Here is a 13,911-nt window from a genome sequence, read left to right on the forward strand (position 1 = left end):
TAAGCCCCCGGAAGCAATAAACATCCGAACAACACTCACTAGTAACACAGATGTCTCGGAGGGCCCTATACCCCAGCTCCCGCGTGAATAAAGTCCGAGACCACCACGAGAGTGTGTTCCCACGGGTCTGGCGCCTGTGACACACCTGAGACGGCGGCTGTGGGCTTGAAGTAAGCTCCCTACATCGCCAAAAGTCGTACGAGTTTTCAAGATTCAGCATAATCTCGGGAGACGGGAGGCTCTGTAGCGTATCTTCATCCGACGAAGTTGCTTTCATGCGATATTCATTCGTTACGGTTAACAGGACGGATACGTGCATCCGACGTGCAGCTGGAGACATGGAAGTTGGGTTACGCCCCGAGTTTTGAGACGAACTTCTATGAGGCTGTCAGCGAGCCGTCAGATCGGCCCATCGGGTTCATAGATGCTGGCTTAGGTGTACATAGGCAAAAGACGGTAGAGCCCATTAGTCAGCTTTGAACGGGTTGATATAGTGCAGCTGTCACCTGGACGGGAAGCGAACGTGCAGTGGAGCCTCCTCGAAACCTGATCCACCCGTACTAATCCCATGTTACACCAGACCAATCGCATGGTCCTTCCAGAAAGATCACACAAACTCCCCGAGCTCCAATTGGAGTCAAGTCTCGCGCGTCTTCGTATTCGGGAGGAAGGCCGACTTGACTTGCACGCGCGTCCGCCGCTGACCAAATGATCTCCGGGAAACCCAATTGACCCCACACAGTTTTTCAAGATTACATGGATTAGAGTTACATACTGTCGCGCTTCATACAACTCTTCAGGGCAGCTCCTCTTAAGGACTTCAACGGGACAAGGGTCATCTCTATAAAGGCCCTACGCGTTGACAACCAGGCCATGGCCAGCTGCTTGAAGAACCGGCAAATGGGTAACGGCCGCACCTGGATCCTTGTAGACCTTCCGCGAAAGACGGGATCTGCCGTTCATATGCATGTGATAAAGTAGCGATCACCTCTGACAATCGAGAAGCGGGAAAGATACAGGCGAGTTTGCGATTGTCTGCTGACCTAACAACCGTGATTCGTCCGAGACCGAGGTATCCCTCTCCCCGCGTCCGTGAACCCCCTTCTTGAAGACCTCGGCATTTGAAAGATAGACGCTTAACCCTGTCTATCGAATCAGTGTGTTTCAGCGTCCATTCTGCCCCGCTCTTTTCGACTTGGAGCTTCATAGGTTTCATGCACGTGTCCCGCGCGCACATCCGACGTCACTGCAGCACGCGAGCATTTCTGACCTCATCAACAGACGAAACCAATGCCTCTACCCGTCCCTCTCTCCTCCCTAGCCCGAACCTCCCATAAACACATAGCTTATACCTCCTACCTCTTGTCGTAGATGTAAACACGACGCTCTTGCAATTGACCATGTCATGAACGACCAGACTGCAAATCCGATCACGAATGAGAGATTCCCGATATCGAGCGCTCCTCCTTCACATCCTTCGCACCAGCAACAGCAGGGCCTTCCGCCTCCCATTCCGCTTCCGCAGGCTTTTGTGGGAATGGGGGGAGGAGGGCAGCCTTTCCCGGGTCCTGGTACGGGGCCACAACAGCCAGCATATAATCCTGATCCATTTCCTCCAATTCCGAATTTTGCACCCCCGATACAGCCGCTGAGTACGACTTGGGTGCCCCCATCGAACAACACTTTAAATGCGTTGCCGGGTGGGACGGGGACGGGGCCGACGGCAAGTGGAGGAGGAGGGAGGTTTGGAGATGTAGGGCCGTTGAGAGTCGGGCAGGTCCAGGGAAACTATGGGTATGGAGAGTTGGAGGGACAGTCGACGTATGGGCAGGCGAACTTAGCAGTATCGAGCGGGACGTTTGGAGGTCACGGGATGATGAGTGGGACGGGGCTCCTACCAAACCCATATGATCTCCCAACACCCAAAGCAGAAATGCGTATGTTGTTAACGGTCTTTTCTGTGGGATGTATGCTGACGAAAATGGACAGCAGGATCAAGCTACGGCTTCAACCCCCCGCAGAGCCTCCAGGCACCCATGAACCCTCCTCCTCTTAGCACAACTGGCCCACCCAACCCTTTCCAGACTCAACCACCGTTACACACATATGCACAGAATCACGGTCACCAGCACCACCATGGCCATCGACCCCATCCAGGCCCAATCCAGCTTCCACCACCGATGCCATTGCAGCTATCGCCATACCCACTCCCTCCCACGGGTGTCACTACCGCCTCCACGAATAACGGTGGTAGTGCTGCTGTGGCACAAGTCGGACAAGCATTCAACCAACTGGGACCCGGGAGCAGGGAAGGAACATCGACGGCGACAGGGAGTAGGGAGTATTCTCGGAGCGTGACGTCAACGCCCTCGCCTCCTCCAATGACGAGTGCGCCTAGAGGTGTCGGCGTCGGCGAGGGAAGAGAGATCTATGCCGCTGGTATGCACAGCGGATACGGCCACTCCCGCTCAACCTCCGGCTCCCTCTCCTTAACCTCCGCCGCATCCCCCGACTACCCTCCAATCCCCCTCTCCCACACCTCTTCCCACTCCCACTCGCATTCCGGCTCACAGACTCGAACACCCTCTCTCCAAAAACACCCGTCGAACACGAAGAGGGCTGCGCAGAATAGGGCGGCGCAAAAGGCGTTCAGAGTTAGGAGAGAGAAATATGTTAGGGATTTGGAGAGTAAGGCGTCGGAGTTTGAGGTGCTGAAGGAAAGGGTGAGGGAGTTGGAGGAGGAGAATAGGAGGTTGAGGGGGGAGAGGAGCTAAACGGGGACGAATGAGAGGTGTGTACGATATTTGCATGTGAAGGGATGTGGCCATGGGATAAGCTTTTTGAAGGGAATCCTGTGTACAATAACGGCTCAGTGTACGATTATGATATGGTATACGACGATTATGTGAATGAAAGAGAAAGACAAGAGGGATACCTGGGATTCTCGGATGACTGGAGGACGGCCGGAGCATAGCGTTTGTCTTTAGTCGTGACGTTTAGGCAGTGAATTGGATATTGGGCTTTGTCATGAGCATCACGAGAGCGCGGTCGCGTGTGTGAAGACGATAGCTAAATCCTGATGATGAGGGTGCTTGATGTAGATGGAGACCCTGTAGCAGCTGTAGCCTGTCGCAGCAGCTATACTGAGCTGGAGTGCTCATCCTGAGCCCGGCCTCAACATTGTCAATCTACTGCTCATGCACGTGCAGATTACCGTGGGGATTTGAATGCAATTGCAATGCGCGGTCATTCAATTGCGATTGAGAAGTGATACCCGTACTGTATACTACTATAGCAGCATCCAAGATAGGAAGACCGAAGGAATTGCAAGTGTTGGATTAGGTACTTGTCCTTGGTCTATCCCACGATTGGCAAATTGATGCCCATGATGGTTTTGCATGAGCTCGATGGTCAGCCATGTCGCGTTCTGTTCACCCTACCCGCAAAAGCAATGATCCGGCATATGGAGAAGACATGCTCGTCCTCTGAACGTAAGTTCATGTGATCTACCGAAGCTTGCTGTCTTGCATAACAGTGCTGTGACAGTATGAATCTTCAACCTCGATATCGATTAAATATGTGATCATGTACTCGTAGAGGTAAAATGGGGTATCGGTGGTAAATTGTCCCGCATTATCAGAAATATATCCAACGCCTATGCTTTGTGGCAGCTGCCTCATAATGTCGTTGTGTCTTCGCTGATGTCGCTCTTGGTGACCTGAGGCTTGATGGCTGCACTCTCATTATGCTCACGGCCTGCAGTAGTCGGGTTACCGTATGTCTTCTTCATGTCATCAAGGATTCCGAATATCCGGTCTTTGCGTTCCTGTGACGCACTGTAATTCAACAGCTTGGGTGCGTTCGCCTTGGGTGCGTGCTGCTTGGGGGGTGATTGGTTGGCTGTGTACTGGCTGGGTGTGGACACTTTGCTGGTATCCTCAGTGGCAGGTGGCATCACAGACTCCTGACGCTTGTTGGTAACTGACCGCCCATGATCGTTGTCAGCAGAGCGAGAGAGTTCCCCGTCATGCGTGTTATACAACGCGCTGGTTGGGTCCGTTTCTTGAGGTACAGACTCATCGACAGTCGCCGGCGTCACCTCTCCCATCTGGGCAGCATATGTCGAACAGCGCTTTGCTGCCATCAAATCTTTCTCGGTCACGGCGCCTCCAGCATCATCGGTCGTCCAAGTAATAGTTATCGTGTTCCAGCCTCTTGACTACACCGCAATCTTCGTCAGCTTGCGTTCTGTCTCACAAGCAGTATAGTGACTCACGTTGGTCCATTGAGGATGGTGATTATACTTCTCGCACTGGAGGGCAACCCTCGTCATGAAAGCGAACGCGGTAGAGAAATTTGAGAATGCGAAGGTACGTTCAAGAGCTTTCACATGCACCATTCCTTCAATCGGCTCAGACATCGACACGCCCTTCCACCCCTTCGCGTACAGCTTCTCCAACCTCGCGATTGGGATCGGAGCAGCGACGACTTTAGGGGCATCGAGTTGAACGGCGGGAACAGTTCGTACGCCCTGACGGCGAAACAGAGACTTCAAAAGAGGGCGCAGCATCTCCGTCGTATATTGGGGTTACCAGGTACCTGTAACGTAGATTCGGTCAGGGTACGGTAGGGTTAACCCGCGCACAGCACTTCTCACCGCCTCAGTGTGGCTGGGGAGGGGACCACACTTCGCCGCGAAATTTGGTCTGGTGAAGGCCTGACCGATTCGACATCCCCCGACCGTTCCACCAAGGTGAGTACCGCGTATGCTGTTGGAGGGACCAGTTGTCATCTAACATACATGGAACAGTAAAAGATGGGTATCTCTCGTGACTCCCGCCACAAGCGCTCTGAGACTGGTGCCAAGCGCGCCCAGTACCGCAAGAAGAGAAAGTTCGAGCTTGGTCGTCAGGCCGCCAACACCCGTATCGGCCCCAAGCGCGTTCACGAGGTCCGTGTCCGTGGTGGTAACCGCAAGTTCCGTGCTCTCCGCTTGGACTCCGGTAACTTCTCCTGGGGATCCGAGGGTGTCGCCAAGAAGACCCGTATCATCGGTGTATGTGTCCCTTGACGTCTGGATGTTCACAAGCAATCTTGCTTACAAGAACGGTACAGGTCGTCTTCCACCCTTCCAACAACGAGTTGATCCGCACCAACACCCTCACCAAGTCCGCCATCGTCCAGATCGATGCCACTCCCTTCCGTCAGTGGTACGAGGCTCACTACGGACAGACCCTCGGTAAGAAGCAGGCTGCCCAGACCGTTGAGCCCGTTCAGCGTTCCAAGCACGTCGAGCGCAAGTTCGCTGAGCGTACCAAGACTGCTAAGGTCGAGACCTCCGTCGCCAACCAGTTCGGTAACGGTCGTTTGTACGCTTGCATCTCTTCCCGCCCCGGACAGTCCGGCCGTGCCGATGGTTACGTCCTTGAGGGTGAGGAGTTGCAGCACTACCTCCGTAAGATCCAGAAGAAATAAGTGATATATATCCACGATCGGAAAGGAGTTCAGAGTTCTTCTTGCTTTGGGTTATCGCCTAAAATATCATCTTTCTTGGTGTCTACTCGTCTTCGATTGCCCTTGTAAACGTCATTGTCCCTCGTTCCTTTGTAAATCTCCTAAAAGGTCCATGTCTACGTTACCCCAGATGCCTACGCTTGGCGGTGCTTGAACCATGCATACCCGTCCAACTCCGAGATTACGACCATCAACAGCAAACTCCCAAGGCCTCAGCGTCAATTGCGATCCCAAAGCAATAGCATCACCTGGCGCAATGTTCGCAAAACTAAAAGAAAACTTTAATGCCTCGCAGCAAGGTCTGCAACAGCGTTTACAGCAGGGTGTTGCCAAGGCTGGACATGCTGAGTCCACGACGGGACGAACGTCGCTGCAGATTGAGCACCGGGGTAGTATGGAGAGGGAGGACATTGTGTTCGACGTAAGTGAGGATGAGGAGGAGGAAGGTGCTGAGGGCGAGGGGATGAAGGAAGAAGAGGAGGGGCTGAACGCGGAAGTTAGGAGGAAATTGAGGAAGTTGGAGAAGTTTGAGACGAGATATCCAGGTGCGTAGACGATGACCAGATGACTCAATAGAAGATCTAATCGATGGGGTACAGCCCTCGTCAACGCATACAAACAGACATCTTCCCGATCAACAGCTGTCTCGGCATTCGAGAAAGCCCTCCAAGAGATCACACCCGTCTCTTCCATCTCAGACGTCGATGCATTCCGAGAGTATCTTAACAACATTACTCTTCGCTCCGACATGGTCATGGAAGAACTGAAGAAAATCACGAAGGAACGCGACGACGTTAGGGCGAAGATGGTAGAGGAGGGACACAAGCACGCCGAGGAGATCGACAAACTAAACGACAAGATCGCGGAGTTGGTCGCCGAAAAGCCCCCTGAGACAGGAGAGGGCAAGGAGGATGTTGAGGCAAAGGTTAAGGAGGTCGAGGAGGAGAGGGATGCATTGAAGGCTGAACTCGAGGGCGTGAGAGCGGACTTGGGTAAGGCTAAGGGCGCTGAAGCAGAGGCCACGGACCTGAAGAGGAAGGTCATCGGTCTCGAAGCTGAGCGTACTGGTCTTCTTGCTCGTCTTGATCGCGCGCAGTCCGCAAATGAAACCTTGACGGAGGAAATCGCTACGAAGCTCTCTTCAGCCGACCAATCCAAGAAGAGCATTAGGGCGGACTTACAGGCCAAGAACAGCAAAATCGCCGAACTCGAGGCTGAATGCGAGCAGCTGAAGAAGGAGGTCGGTATTTGGCGGAATGCGGGCGCGTCGGAGACTGCGAAGGACGAGGAGATGCCCGGCACTGGTGCGAGCAGCGAGACAGTACAGCCGGATAGTCCTACTACGCCTACGGTACCTACCAGCGGTTCAAACAAGAAAAAGAAGAAGAAGAAGGGGAAGAAGGGGGGTGCGCAGGCGAATGGTGGCGAGGAGGTGGAGAAGGCGGAGAAGGTTAGTGAGATGGTCGAGGAGCCTGCGTCTCCAGCGCCTGCCCCCGAGGACACTCAGGACTTGAAGACACAGTTGACGCAGAAGAATGAGAAGGTCAAGGAACTTCAGGAGAAGGAAGGAAAGTTGAGAAGCATCTTGGGCGGATTGCAGAACTTGCTTGACCAGGCACGCAAAGACAAGGTCAGCGCTGAGGAGAAGTTGAGTGCGTTCTCGACGACTGCGGATGAAGTTGAGGAGACGAAGGAGATGTTGAAGAATGTCGGAGGGGAGTTGGTTGAGGCAAGGAAGAAGATCAAGGTGGTTGTTGCGGAGAGGGATGTGGCAAGGGATGAACTTGTTGCTGCGAAGGAGGAGGTTGAGGAGATCAAGGCGAAGGGAGGCGATACGACAAGAAAGGTGGAGGAGTTGGAAGCGAAATTGAAGACAGCTGAGGATGAGGCGAAGAAGGCGAAGCAGCAGGCTGATCTTGGTGAGGAGACGCTCAAGGCTGTGGAGGACGAGCGCGATGCACTTTCTCAGCACCTCAACATCTTGGGGAAGGAGCTGGACGATAGCAAGGAGCTCGCTCAGGGCCGTGAGGATGAGATCAATGCGGCTAAGACGTCCATGGCAAACGCCATTACTGAGTTGGAGAAGCTGAGGGAGGAGGCATCGACGCACGCCGCGGAGAAGGAGCAGTTGACAGACGTCCAACAGAAGATGGCGAAGGTGGAGAAGAGTGAGAGAGATCTCAGGGCGGAGGTGAAAACCGTCCGGGATAAGTTGTCCAGCACGGAGAAGGAGTTAGAGAGGGTGAAGAAGTCGCTTAACCAGAAGGAGACTCAGGCGAAGGAATTGGATAAGGAGTTAACGATTGTGCAGTCTGCACTCAAGGACCAGAGGGGAGCGCGTGAACGTGCTGAGCGTGATCGTGAGAATGCGTCGAAAGAGGTTAGGACTCTTCGTGAGAGAGTCACGTCATTGGAGAATGTTCGTTCCGCGCTCACGAGTGAACGTGATGAGCTCCAGGAGGAGTTGCAGGTTAACGCTGCAAAGTATGATTCAACTCAGTCGTTGATGGATTCTCTGAGGGAGCAGACTACGGAGCTTACTCACCAAGCACGCGAAGCCAAGGAGCGCTGCGAGGCTGCTGAGGAGGAGTTGGCGGAGGCCCATAGGTTGTTGCAGGAGCGTGCGCAGGAAGCGGAGAGTATGCGCCGACTTGTTGCTGACGCCGAATCGAACCAATCCGGTAAGGTTGAGGAGTTGGAGGCGAAATTGAAGGCCGCGCTGGAGGAGCGGGATAAGGCCGAGGAAGAGCTCGCGCAGGCGGGACGTAAGAAGGGGAAGGAGTTGGAGGAGGTGAAGAGGAAGTTGGGCGATGTTGAGGCTGCGTTGAAGAAGAGTCAGGAGGTGCATGCTGATTGTTTGAGCACGATTGAGAACCTCAAGAAGGACAAGGACGAAGCGGCTAAGAAGGTTGAGGAAGTCATGAGGGAGAGGGATGAGTCGAAGAAGCTCTTAGAGAACTTGGAGACGTCGAGGACTGAGGCTGAGAACGAGTTGAGGCAGTTGGAACAGTACCAGGTATCATTGAAGAACAATGCGGAGGAGTCTCGGAGAAGGTTCGAGGATTTGCAAAAGTCTTATCAGGTAAGTTTAAGTCCAGTGTTTCACAAGGTGCCGGCTAACCGTGGGAAACTACAGAATACCATGAATGAACTGCAACGACTGAAGGAGATGCAACACCCCGCCGGTGAAGGATCATCGTCTGGGGCTGGTGGATCCTCATCATCTGACCAGGCAGGTTCGTCATCGTCCGCCAACGGCAAGGGGAAGCAGAATGTCCATATTCAGGAGTACGCTGACAGCCCTGTCATCGACCGGGAATACATGAAGGCAGTACTGATGCAGTTTTTGCTGCGGAAGGAGCAACGGCATATGATGATTCCCATCATTGGCTCATTACTGGACTTTTCCACGGAGGAGGAACAGAGATGCGTCGCGGTCGAGACGGAACTATAAGTCAGTTTATTCAGATACAATGATTGATAATATCAATACCCAGTTCATAGAAACTTCATCCCATTGACAACATGTGAAAATCGGTTGCCATTTCCGGTGCGTGTATGTTCATGTCATGTGCCGCATCGACGCAATTGGACCCGGGAGGCTTGTGCGTCTCGTCGCGCGAAGTCTACGAGCCCTGGAGATCTGGAAGAAAAGTAATAATCCTCGACCGCGATACCAGCTGCACATTTATAGTCAATGGCCAGTGAACGAGTGAAGGCTGCCGCTATTGCCAAGGCAAAAGCGCTGGGCGCGACGAAGAAACGGAGAAAGGGGCAGGATTTGCAGCCTATTGTTACCAATAATGGCGGGACGACGTATTCTACTGATCCGTTTGGAAGCACGTAAGTGGGAGTGCGAATGTATGCTCGATGTATATGTTGACGCGTTTTGTGCAGAGAGCCATCACCTTATTCCGTCATCTCACCGCTGGATCACACCAAGGCGACATTCTATCATACCCATAGCCATTCCAACCAGCACCACAACCGCGCGCCCGAGTACTCCTCAGATGAAGATGAAGGCGTCTCCGGCGACGAGGAAGATCTCGAGGATTACAAGAAGGGCGGATATCACCCGGTACAGATTGGAGAGACATACCGTGACGGGCGGTATACCGTCGTTCGCAAATTGGGATGGGGACACTTCTCGACAGTGTGGTTGTGTCACGACAAGACGTACGATCGACACGTCGCGCTGAAGGTCGTCAGGTCTGCGGAGCACTATACGGAGACGGCGATCGATGAGATCAAGTTGTTGAACAGGATCGTGGAGTCGAACCCGGATCACCCCGGACGGGCGCATGTAGTCTCGCTATTGGATCATTTCGAGCATCGTGGACCTAACGGAACGCATATTTGCATGGTTTTTGAGGTGCTAGGCGAGAACTTGCTTGGACTGATAAAGCGTTACAACCACCGCGGTGTCCCTACTCATCTTGTCAAGCAGATCACGAAGCAAGTCTTACTCGGTCTCGACTACCTTCATCGTGAATGCGGTGTCATTCACACCGACTTGAAGCCAGAGAACGTCTTGATCGCCATCGAGGACGTAGAGCGCGTCACGAGAATGATCATGAGCGAGTCTGAGAAGGAAAAGGGAAGATTAGGAAGGGGAGCGCCCCCGGGCGCGGATGGAAGGAGACAGAGACCAAAGAGGGTGATTACTGGAAGTCGACCGTTGCCTAGTCCGGCACTCTCTACGCCTCCATCGGGGTTCCCAGGGAGTGGGTTTACGAGTGCAACCAGTGATTTGGAGGAGTCGAGGTCGAATAGCCAGATGGTGGCGGAGAGGAAGAGGCAAGCTTCTGATGCGGTGTCGTTGAACGTGCCGGAGCACCATGTGCGAGAACAGACAGCGGATGCACTCGAACGCGAAGTCTCAGAGATATCCCTGGATCGCAACTCCGGCTCCAATGACATTGTTCGCAGCCCCACGTCAGCATCCGCTGACCCAGAATTCATCACCGTCAAGATTGCAGATCTCGGTAATGCATGCTGGACGCACCATCATTTTACGAACGATATCCAAACGAGGCAGTATAGGTCGCCCGAGGTTATTTTGGGATCGAAGTGGGGTGCGAGTACGGACATGTGGAGTATGGCGTGTATGACGTTCGAGCTCGAGACTGGTGATTATTTGTTTGACCCACAGGAAGGGTCGAAGAAGTACAGGAAAGACGACGACCACGTCGCTCAAATCATTGAGCTTCTCGGCAGGCTGCCACGACACATCGCACTAGCCGGCAAGTACTCAAAGGAAATCTTCAACCAAAAAGGAGAGCTCCGCAAGATTCACAAACTGAAACACTGGGAACTCTCCGACGTTCTCGGCGACAAATATCATTTCACGAAGGAGCAGGCGGAGGAGTTTGCGAGCTTTCTGTTGCCGATGTTGGAGATTAATCCGGAGCGGAGGGCTGATGCTGGAGGAATGAGTAATCATCCGTGGTTGAGGGATGCAAAGGCTATGGAGGGGAAGAACGTGGATGTGCCGCTTGGGTCTTGCGGACAGAATATTCCGGGATGGACGGGAGAGGTTAAATCGAGTTCGAGGCGTTGATGGTGCAGACGGGACGTCACGGGGGTTTCTTGGCGGGATGGATAGAGGCAGGCGTATCGTCATGAGATTCCTCTTGTTGAATATGATAATGACCATTGACCTTGACTTCCTTCCAATTCCATCAGAAATAGTCGTTACAGGCATGCTATACGCCCCTTCCCTTCAGAACCTTTTCATACCAGCTCATCCTGGCCGGCCGCTGCTGCGCCTGCTCTGTCATTCTGCAGCGCTAACGTTGCTCCCGAACAACCTTAACGGTGATAACTTTCACAACGACAGAGACAAGCTCGATACCTTCGACGTCTGCTACCGCTGCTGACATAGCATTGACTACGGTTTAGCGGACTCGTACACCACACTTTCTCACCATGCGTATCCAGCAAAGCGCTGCTCTGTTGAGCTGGGCGCTGTTGTTTGGGTCGTCGGTGAATGCAGCTCAACTTCCACTCTCCTTTCAGAATCTTGAGAATACGGCGTCTGAGGTCGAGACGGTTTATCATTCGAAGCTTCATGGGAGGTTTATGCATGTTACTGACTTTCATCCTGATCGCAATTACCGTGAGGGAGCGTTGGTGGACAATAACTGCCATTTTCACGGAAAGGACGGAAAGAAGGACAAGAGTCTGGAAGGCTTGAAGAAAGATAAGGATAAGGACAAGGACGATGATGAGGAGGAGAAGGCTGGATACTGGGGGTATCCCGCGTCGGGTTGTGATGCACCTTGGACACTGGTCGACGCGACCTTTGAATGGATTGACAAGGAATGGAAGGACAAGATTGACTTCGTCATCTGGACGGGAGACAGCGTCAGGTATGTTGCGAAGAGGAACTTCAATCTGGTATGTCCCTGACGCCTCTGTATAGGCACGACAACGACAACAACTTCCCTCGAACACAGAAGGAGATCTTTCAATCCAATGCGGACATGATCCGAAAGTTCGAGGAAGTCTTCCACTCGGACGATCCTACAAAGCGTCACTCCATTCCCATTGTTCCCACTATGGGCAACAACGACGTGTGGCCTCACAACATTATGCGTCCAGGACCTAACCCCACCACTCTCCGCTTTGCCCAGCTCTGGTCTCACTTTGTTCCCGAAGAACAGATGCACACCTTCCAGCGTGGCGCATACTTCTGGCGCGAAGTTATTCCTAACAAGCTCGCCGTCATCTCCCTGAACACCCTGTATTGGTTCGAGTCTAACGCTGCCGTCGATGGATGCGATGCCAAGGAGGACGCTGGTTCATTACAGTTCGAGTGGTTGAAGATTCAGTTGAACATCCTGAGATCCAGAGGCATGAAGGCTTACCTCATTGGACACGTGCCACCGACGGAGAAGTACTACCCAACATGCTTGATGAAGTACGTTGTGTGGAGCAATGCCTTCCGGGACGTGATTATTGGTCACTTCTTCGGACACGCCAACGTCGACCACTTCATCATGCTCAACGAGAAGGACGTCCTTGACCGTACTGAGCTCCGAAAAGCTACTCGTGATTTCCTCGAGATCGATGCAGATGAGTATGATGACCATAATGGCACTCTCCGCATCATGGGTAAGGAGAATTACATGGCAGAACTTCGCGATTATTTCCGTCATATGCCTGACTTGCGCAAGTATACCGGCAGGAAGAGGGAGCAGGTCATGGAGAACTGGATGGTCGCGAACGTTGTGCCAAGTATTATTCCTACGTACTTCCCTGCTGCCAGAGTCGTGGAGTACAACGTTACTGGGTATGATGGCGGACATGCCCCTCACCGCGGTACTTTGGATATGGCGGCGGTGGAGACGACCGAAGACAGTGAGGATCATGTGCAGGAGGGGGTCGAGGAAGACAGCGAAGTCGATGCATCCAAGAAGAAAGGCAAGAAGAAGAAGGGAAAGAAGAAGAGGCCAAAGCACAAGAAGCCTCCCGCAGATGCACCCGCTCCTCCTGCACCCGGATCTCCTCTTGGTCCTGCATTCGAGCCTCAGTTCTTGACGCCGATTAAGTACACCCAGTATTACGCCAACATCACCAAACACAACGAGGAGAAATCACTGCACGGACACGAGAATCTGACGTTCGAAGTGGAATATGAAACGGATGGTGCGCCATATCACATGCAGGATCTCACGGTTCCATCGTACATGGAGCTCGCGAAGAAGATCGCGGGTGACGCCAAGCGTGACGACAAGAAACATAGAAAAGGCAAGGGAATTCAGGATTTGCTGAAGAAAAAGAAGAAAAAGGGAAAGAAGGGAAAGAAGGGTAAGAAACCTAGGGACAAGGATGATGATTTGTGGTTCGTGTACCTGAAGCGGGCCTTTGTGCAGACGAAGGACGACGACGACATAGATGATATGATGAACGCATAGGATAGCGTGTAATAATATGAGAAATGGCTTGTTACATAGAATACTGCCTTAACCTCTTCTAGCATCATTCTTCCATTGTCGATGTCGCAGTACCGGATTAGGACACCGTGGGAACAACGTGCGTGACGCTAATTTTTCGCTCCAAAGGAGGGATTTTCGTTCGCTATTGCTTCATCCACAGGATCATCTACCAACAAACCACTCCAACTCACGACTATCGCAGAAACCAACCTGCCCAGCTCAGGCAAGCTCACGAGTGAACCAGAACATGATGATGATCTGGCCTCTAGCACCTTCACTTTGGGGTTATCTTTCCGAGATATGTTTGACTGGGGGTTGACAATTTAAGCTTGTAAGTCTGCTCAGCCCTCAAGACTGGTAAACCCATCCATCACCCTCAGGGTGGTAGGGTCAAATGGGAAAGATCGGAGCTAGTAAGCCGGCTGAGTATCAGGCAAACAATAACCTACTAACGAGC

At 52.8% G+C, this 13,911-nt stretch overlaps 6 protein-coding genes across 6 annotated transcripts; 5 read left to right on the forward strand and 1 right to left on the reverse strand.

Annotated features, from left to right (window-relative positions):
* Positions 1–1,405: 1,405 nt before the first annotated feature.
* Positions 1,406–2,774, forward strand: SAICODRAFT_23124 (uncharacterized protein; the record flags this gene model as incomplete). The annotated part of the gene is made up of 2 exons (XM_019166673.1): positions 1,406–1,937; positions 1,990–2,774. 2 exons carry the CDS (start codon positions 1,406–1,408, stop codon positions 2,772–2,774), a joined length of 1,317 nt encoding a protein of 438 aa, XP_019026865.1.
* A 902-nt stretch (positions 2,775–3,676) lies between these two features.
* Positions 3,677–4,570, reverse strand: SAICODRAFT_33123 (transcriptional coactivator/pterin dehydratase; the record flags this gene model as incomplete). Its single annotated transcript, XM_019168263.1, has 3 exons — positions 3,677–4,219; positions 4,277–4,450; positions 4,529–4,570. 3 exons carry the CDS (start codon positions 4,568–4,570, stop codon positions 3,677–3,679), a joined length of 759 nt encoding a protein of 252 aa, XP_019026866.1.
* Positions 4,571–4,627: 57 nt separating this feature from the next.
* SAICODRAFT_151158 (YER102Wp-like protein) lies at positions 4,628–5,490 on the forward strand. Its single transcript, XM_019165551.1, has 3 exons — positions 4,628–4,753; positions 4,811–5,056; positions 5,116–5,490. Exons 2-3 carry the CDS (start codon positions 4,817–4,819, stop codon positions 5,473–5,475), a joined length of 600 nt encoding a protein of 199 aa, XP_019026867.1. The 5' UTR covers positions 4,628–4,753; positions 4,811–4,816; the 3' UTR covers positions 5,476–5,490.
* Positions 5,491–5,770: 280 nt separating this feature from the next.
* On the forward strand, positions 5,771–8,968 carry SAICODRAFT_4979 (uncharacterized protein; the record flags this gene model as incomplete). Its single annotated transcript, XM_019168980.1, has 3 exons — positions 5,771–6,059; positions 6,114–8,596; positions 8,651–8,968. 3 exons carry the CDS (start codon positions 5,771–5,773, stop codon positions 8,966–8,968), a joined length of 3,090 nt encoding a protein of 1,029 aa, XP_019026868.1.
* Positions 8,969–9,211: 243 nt separating this feature from the next.
* SAICODRAFT_33125 (kinase-like protein) lies at positions 9,212–11,074 on the forward strand (the record flags this gene model as incomplete). The annotated part of the gene is made up of 2 exons (XM_019168264.1): positions 9,212–9,357; positions 9,412–11,074. The coding sequence occupies 2 exons, from the start codon at positions 9,212–9,214 to the stop codon at positions 11,072–11,074; spliced, it is 1,809 nt and encodes a 602-aa protein (XP_019026869.1).
* A 301-nt stretch (positions 11,075–11,375) lies between these two features.
* SAICODRAFT_16801 (Endopolyphosphatase) lies at positions 11,376–13,451 on the forward strand. The gene is made up of 2 exons (XM_019165700.1): positions 11,376–11,885; positions 11,939–13,451. The coding sequence occupies exons 1-2, from the start codon at positions 11,443–11,445 to the stop codon at positions 13,431–13,433; spliced, it is 1,938 nt and encodes a 645-aa protein (XP_019026870.1). The 5' UTR covers positions 11,376–11,442; the 3' UTR covers positions 13,434–13,451.
* The last annotated feature ends 460 nt before the right edge of the window (positions 13,452–13,911 follow it).

This window comes from Saitoella complicata (assembly GCF_001661265.1).
Source record: "Saitoella complicata NRRL Y-17804 unplaced genomic scaffold SAICOscaffold_2, whole genome shotgun sequence".
In the NCBI taxonomy this organism is placed as follows: Eukaryota; Fungi; Ascomycota; class Saitoellomycetes; order Saitoellales; family Saitoellaceae; genus Saitoella; species Saitoella complicata.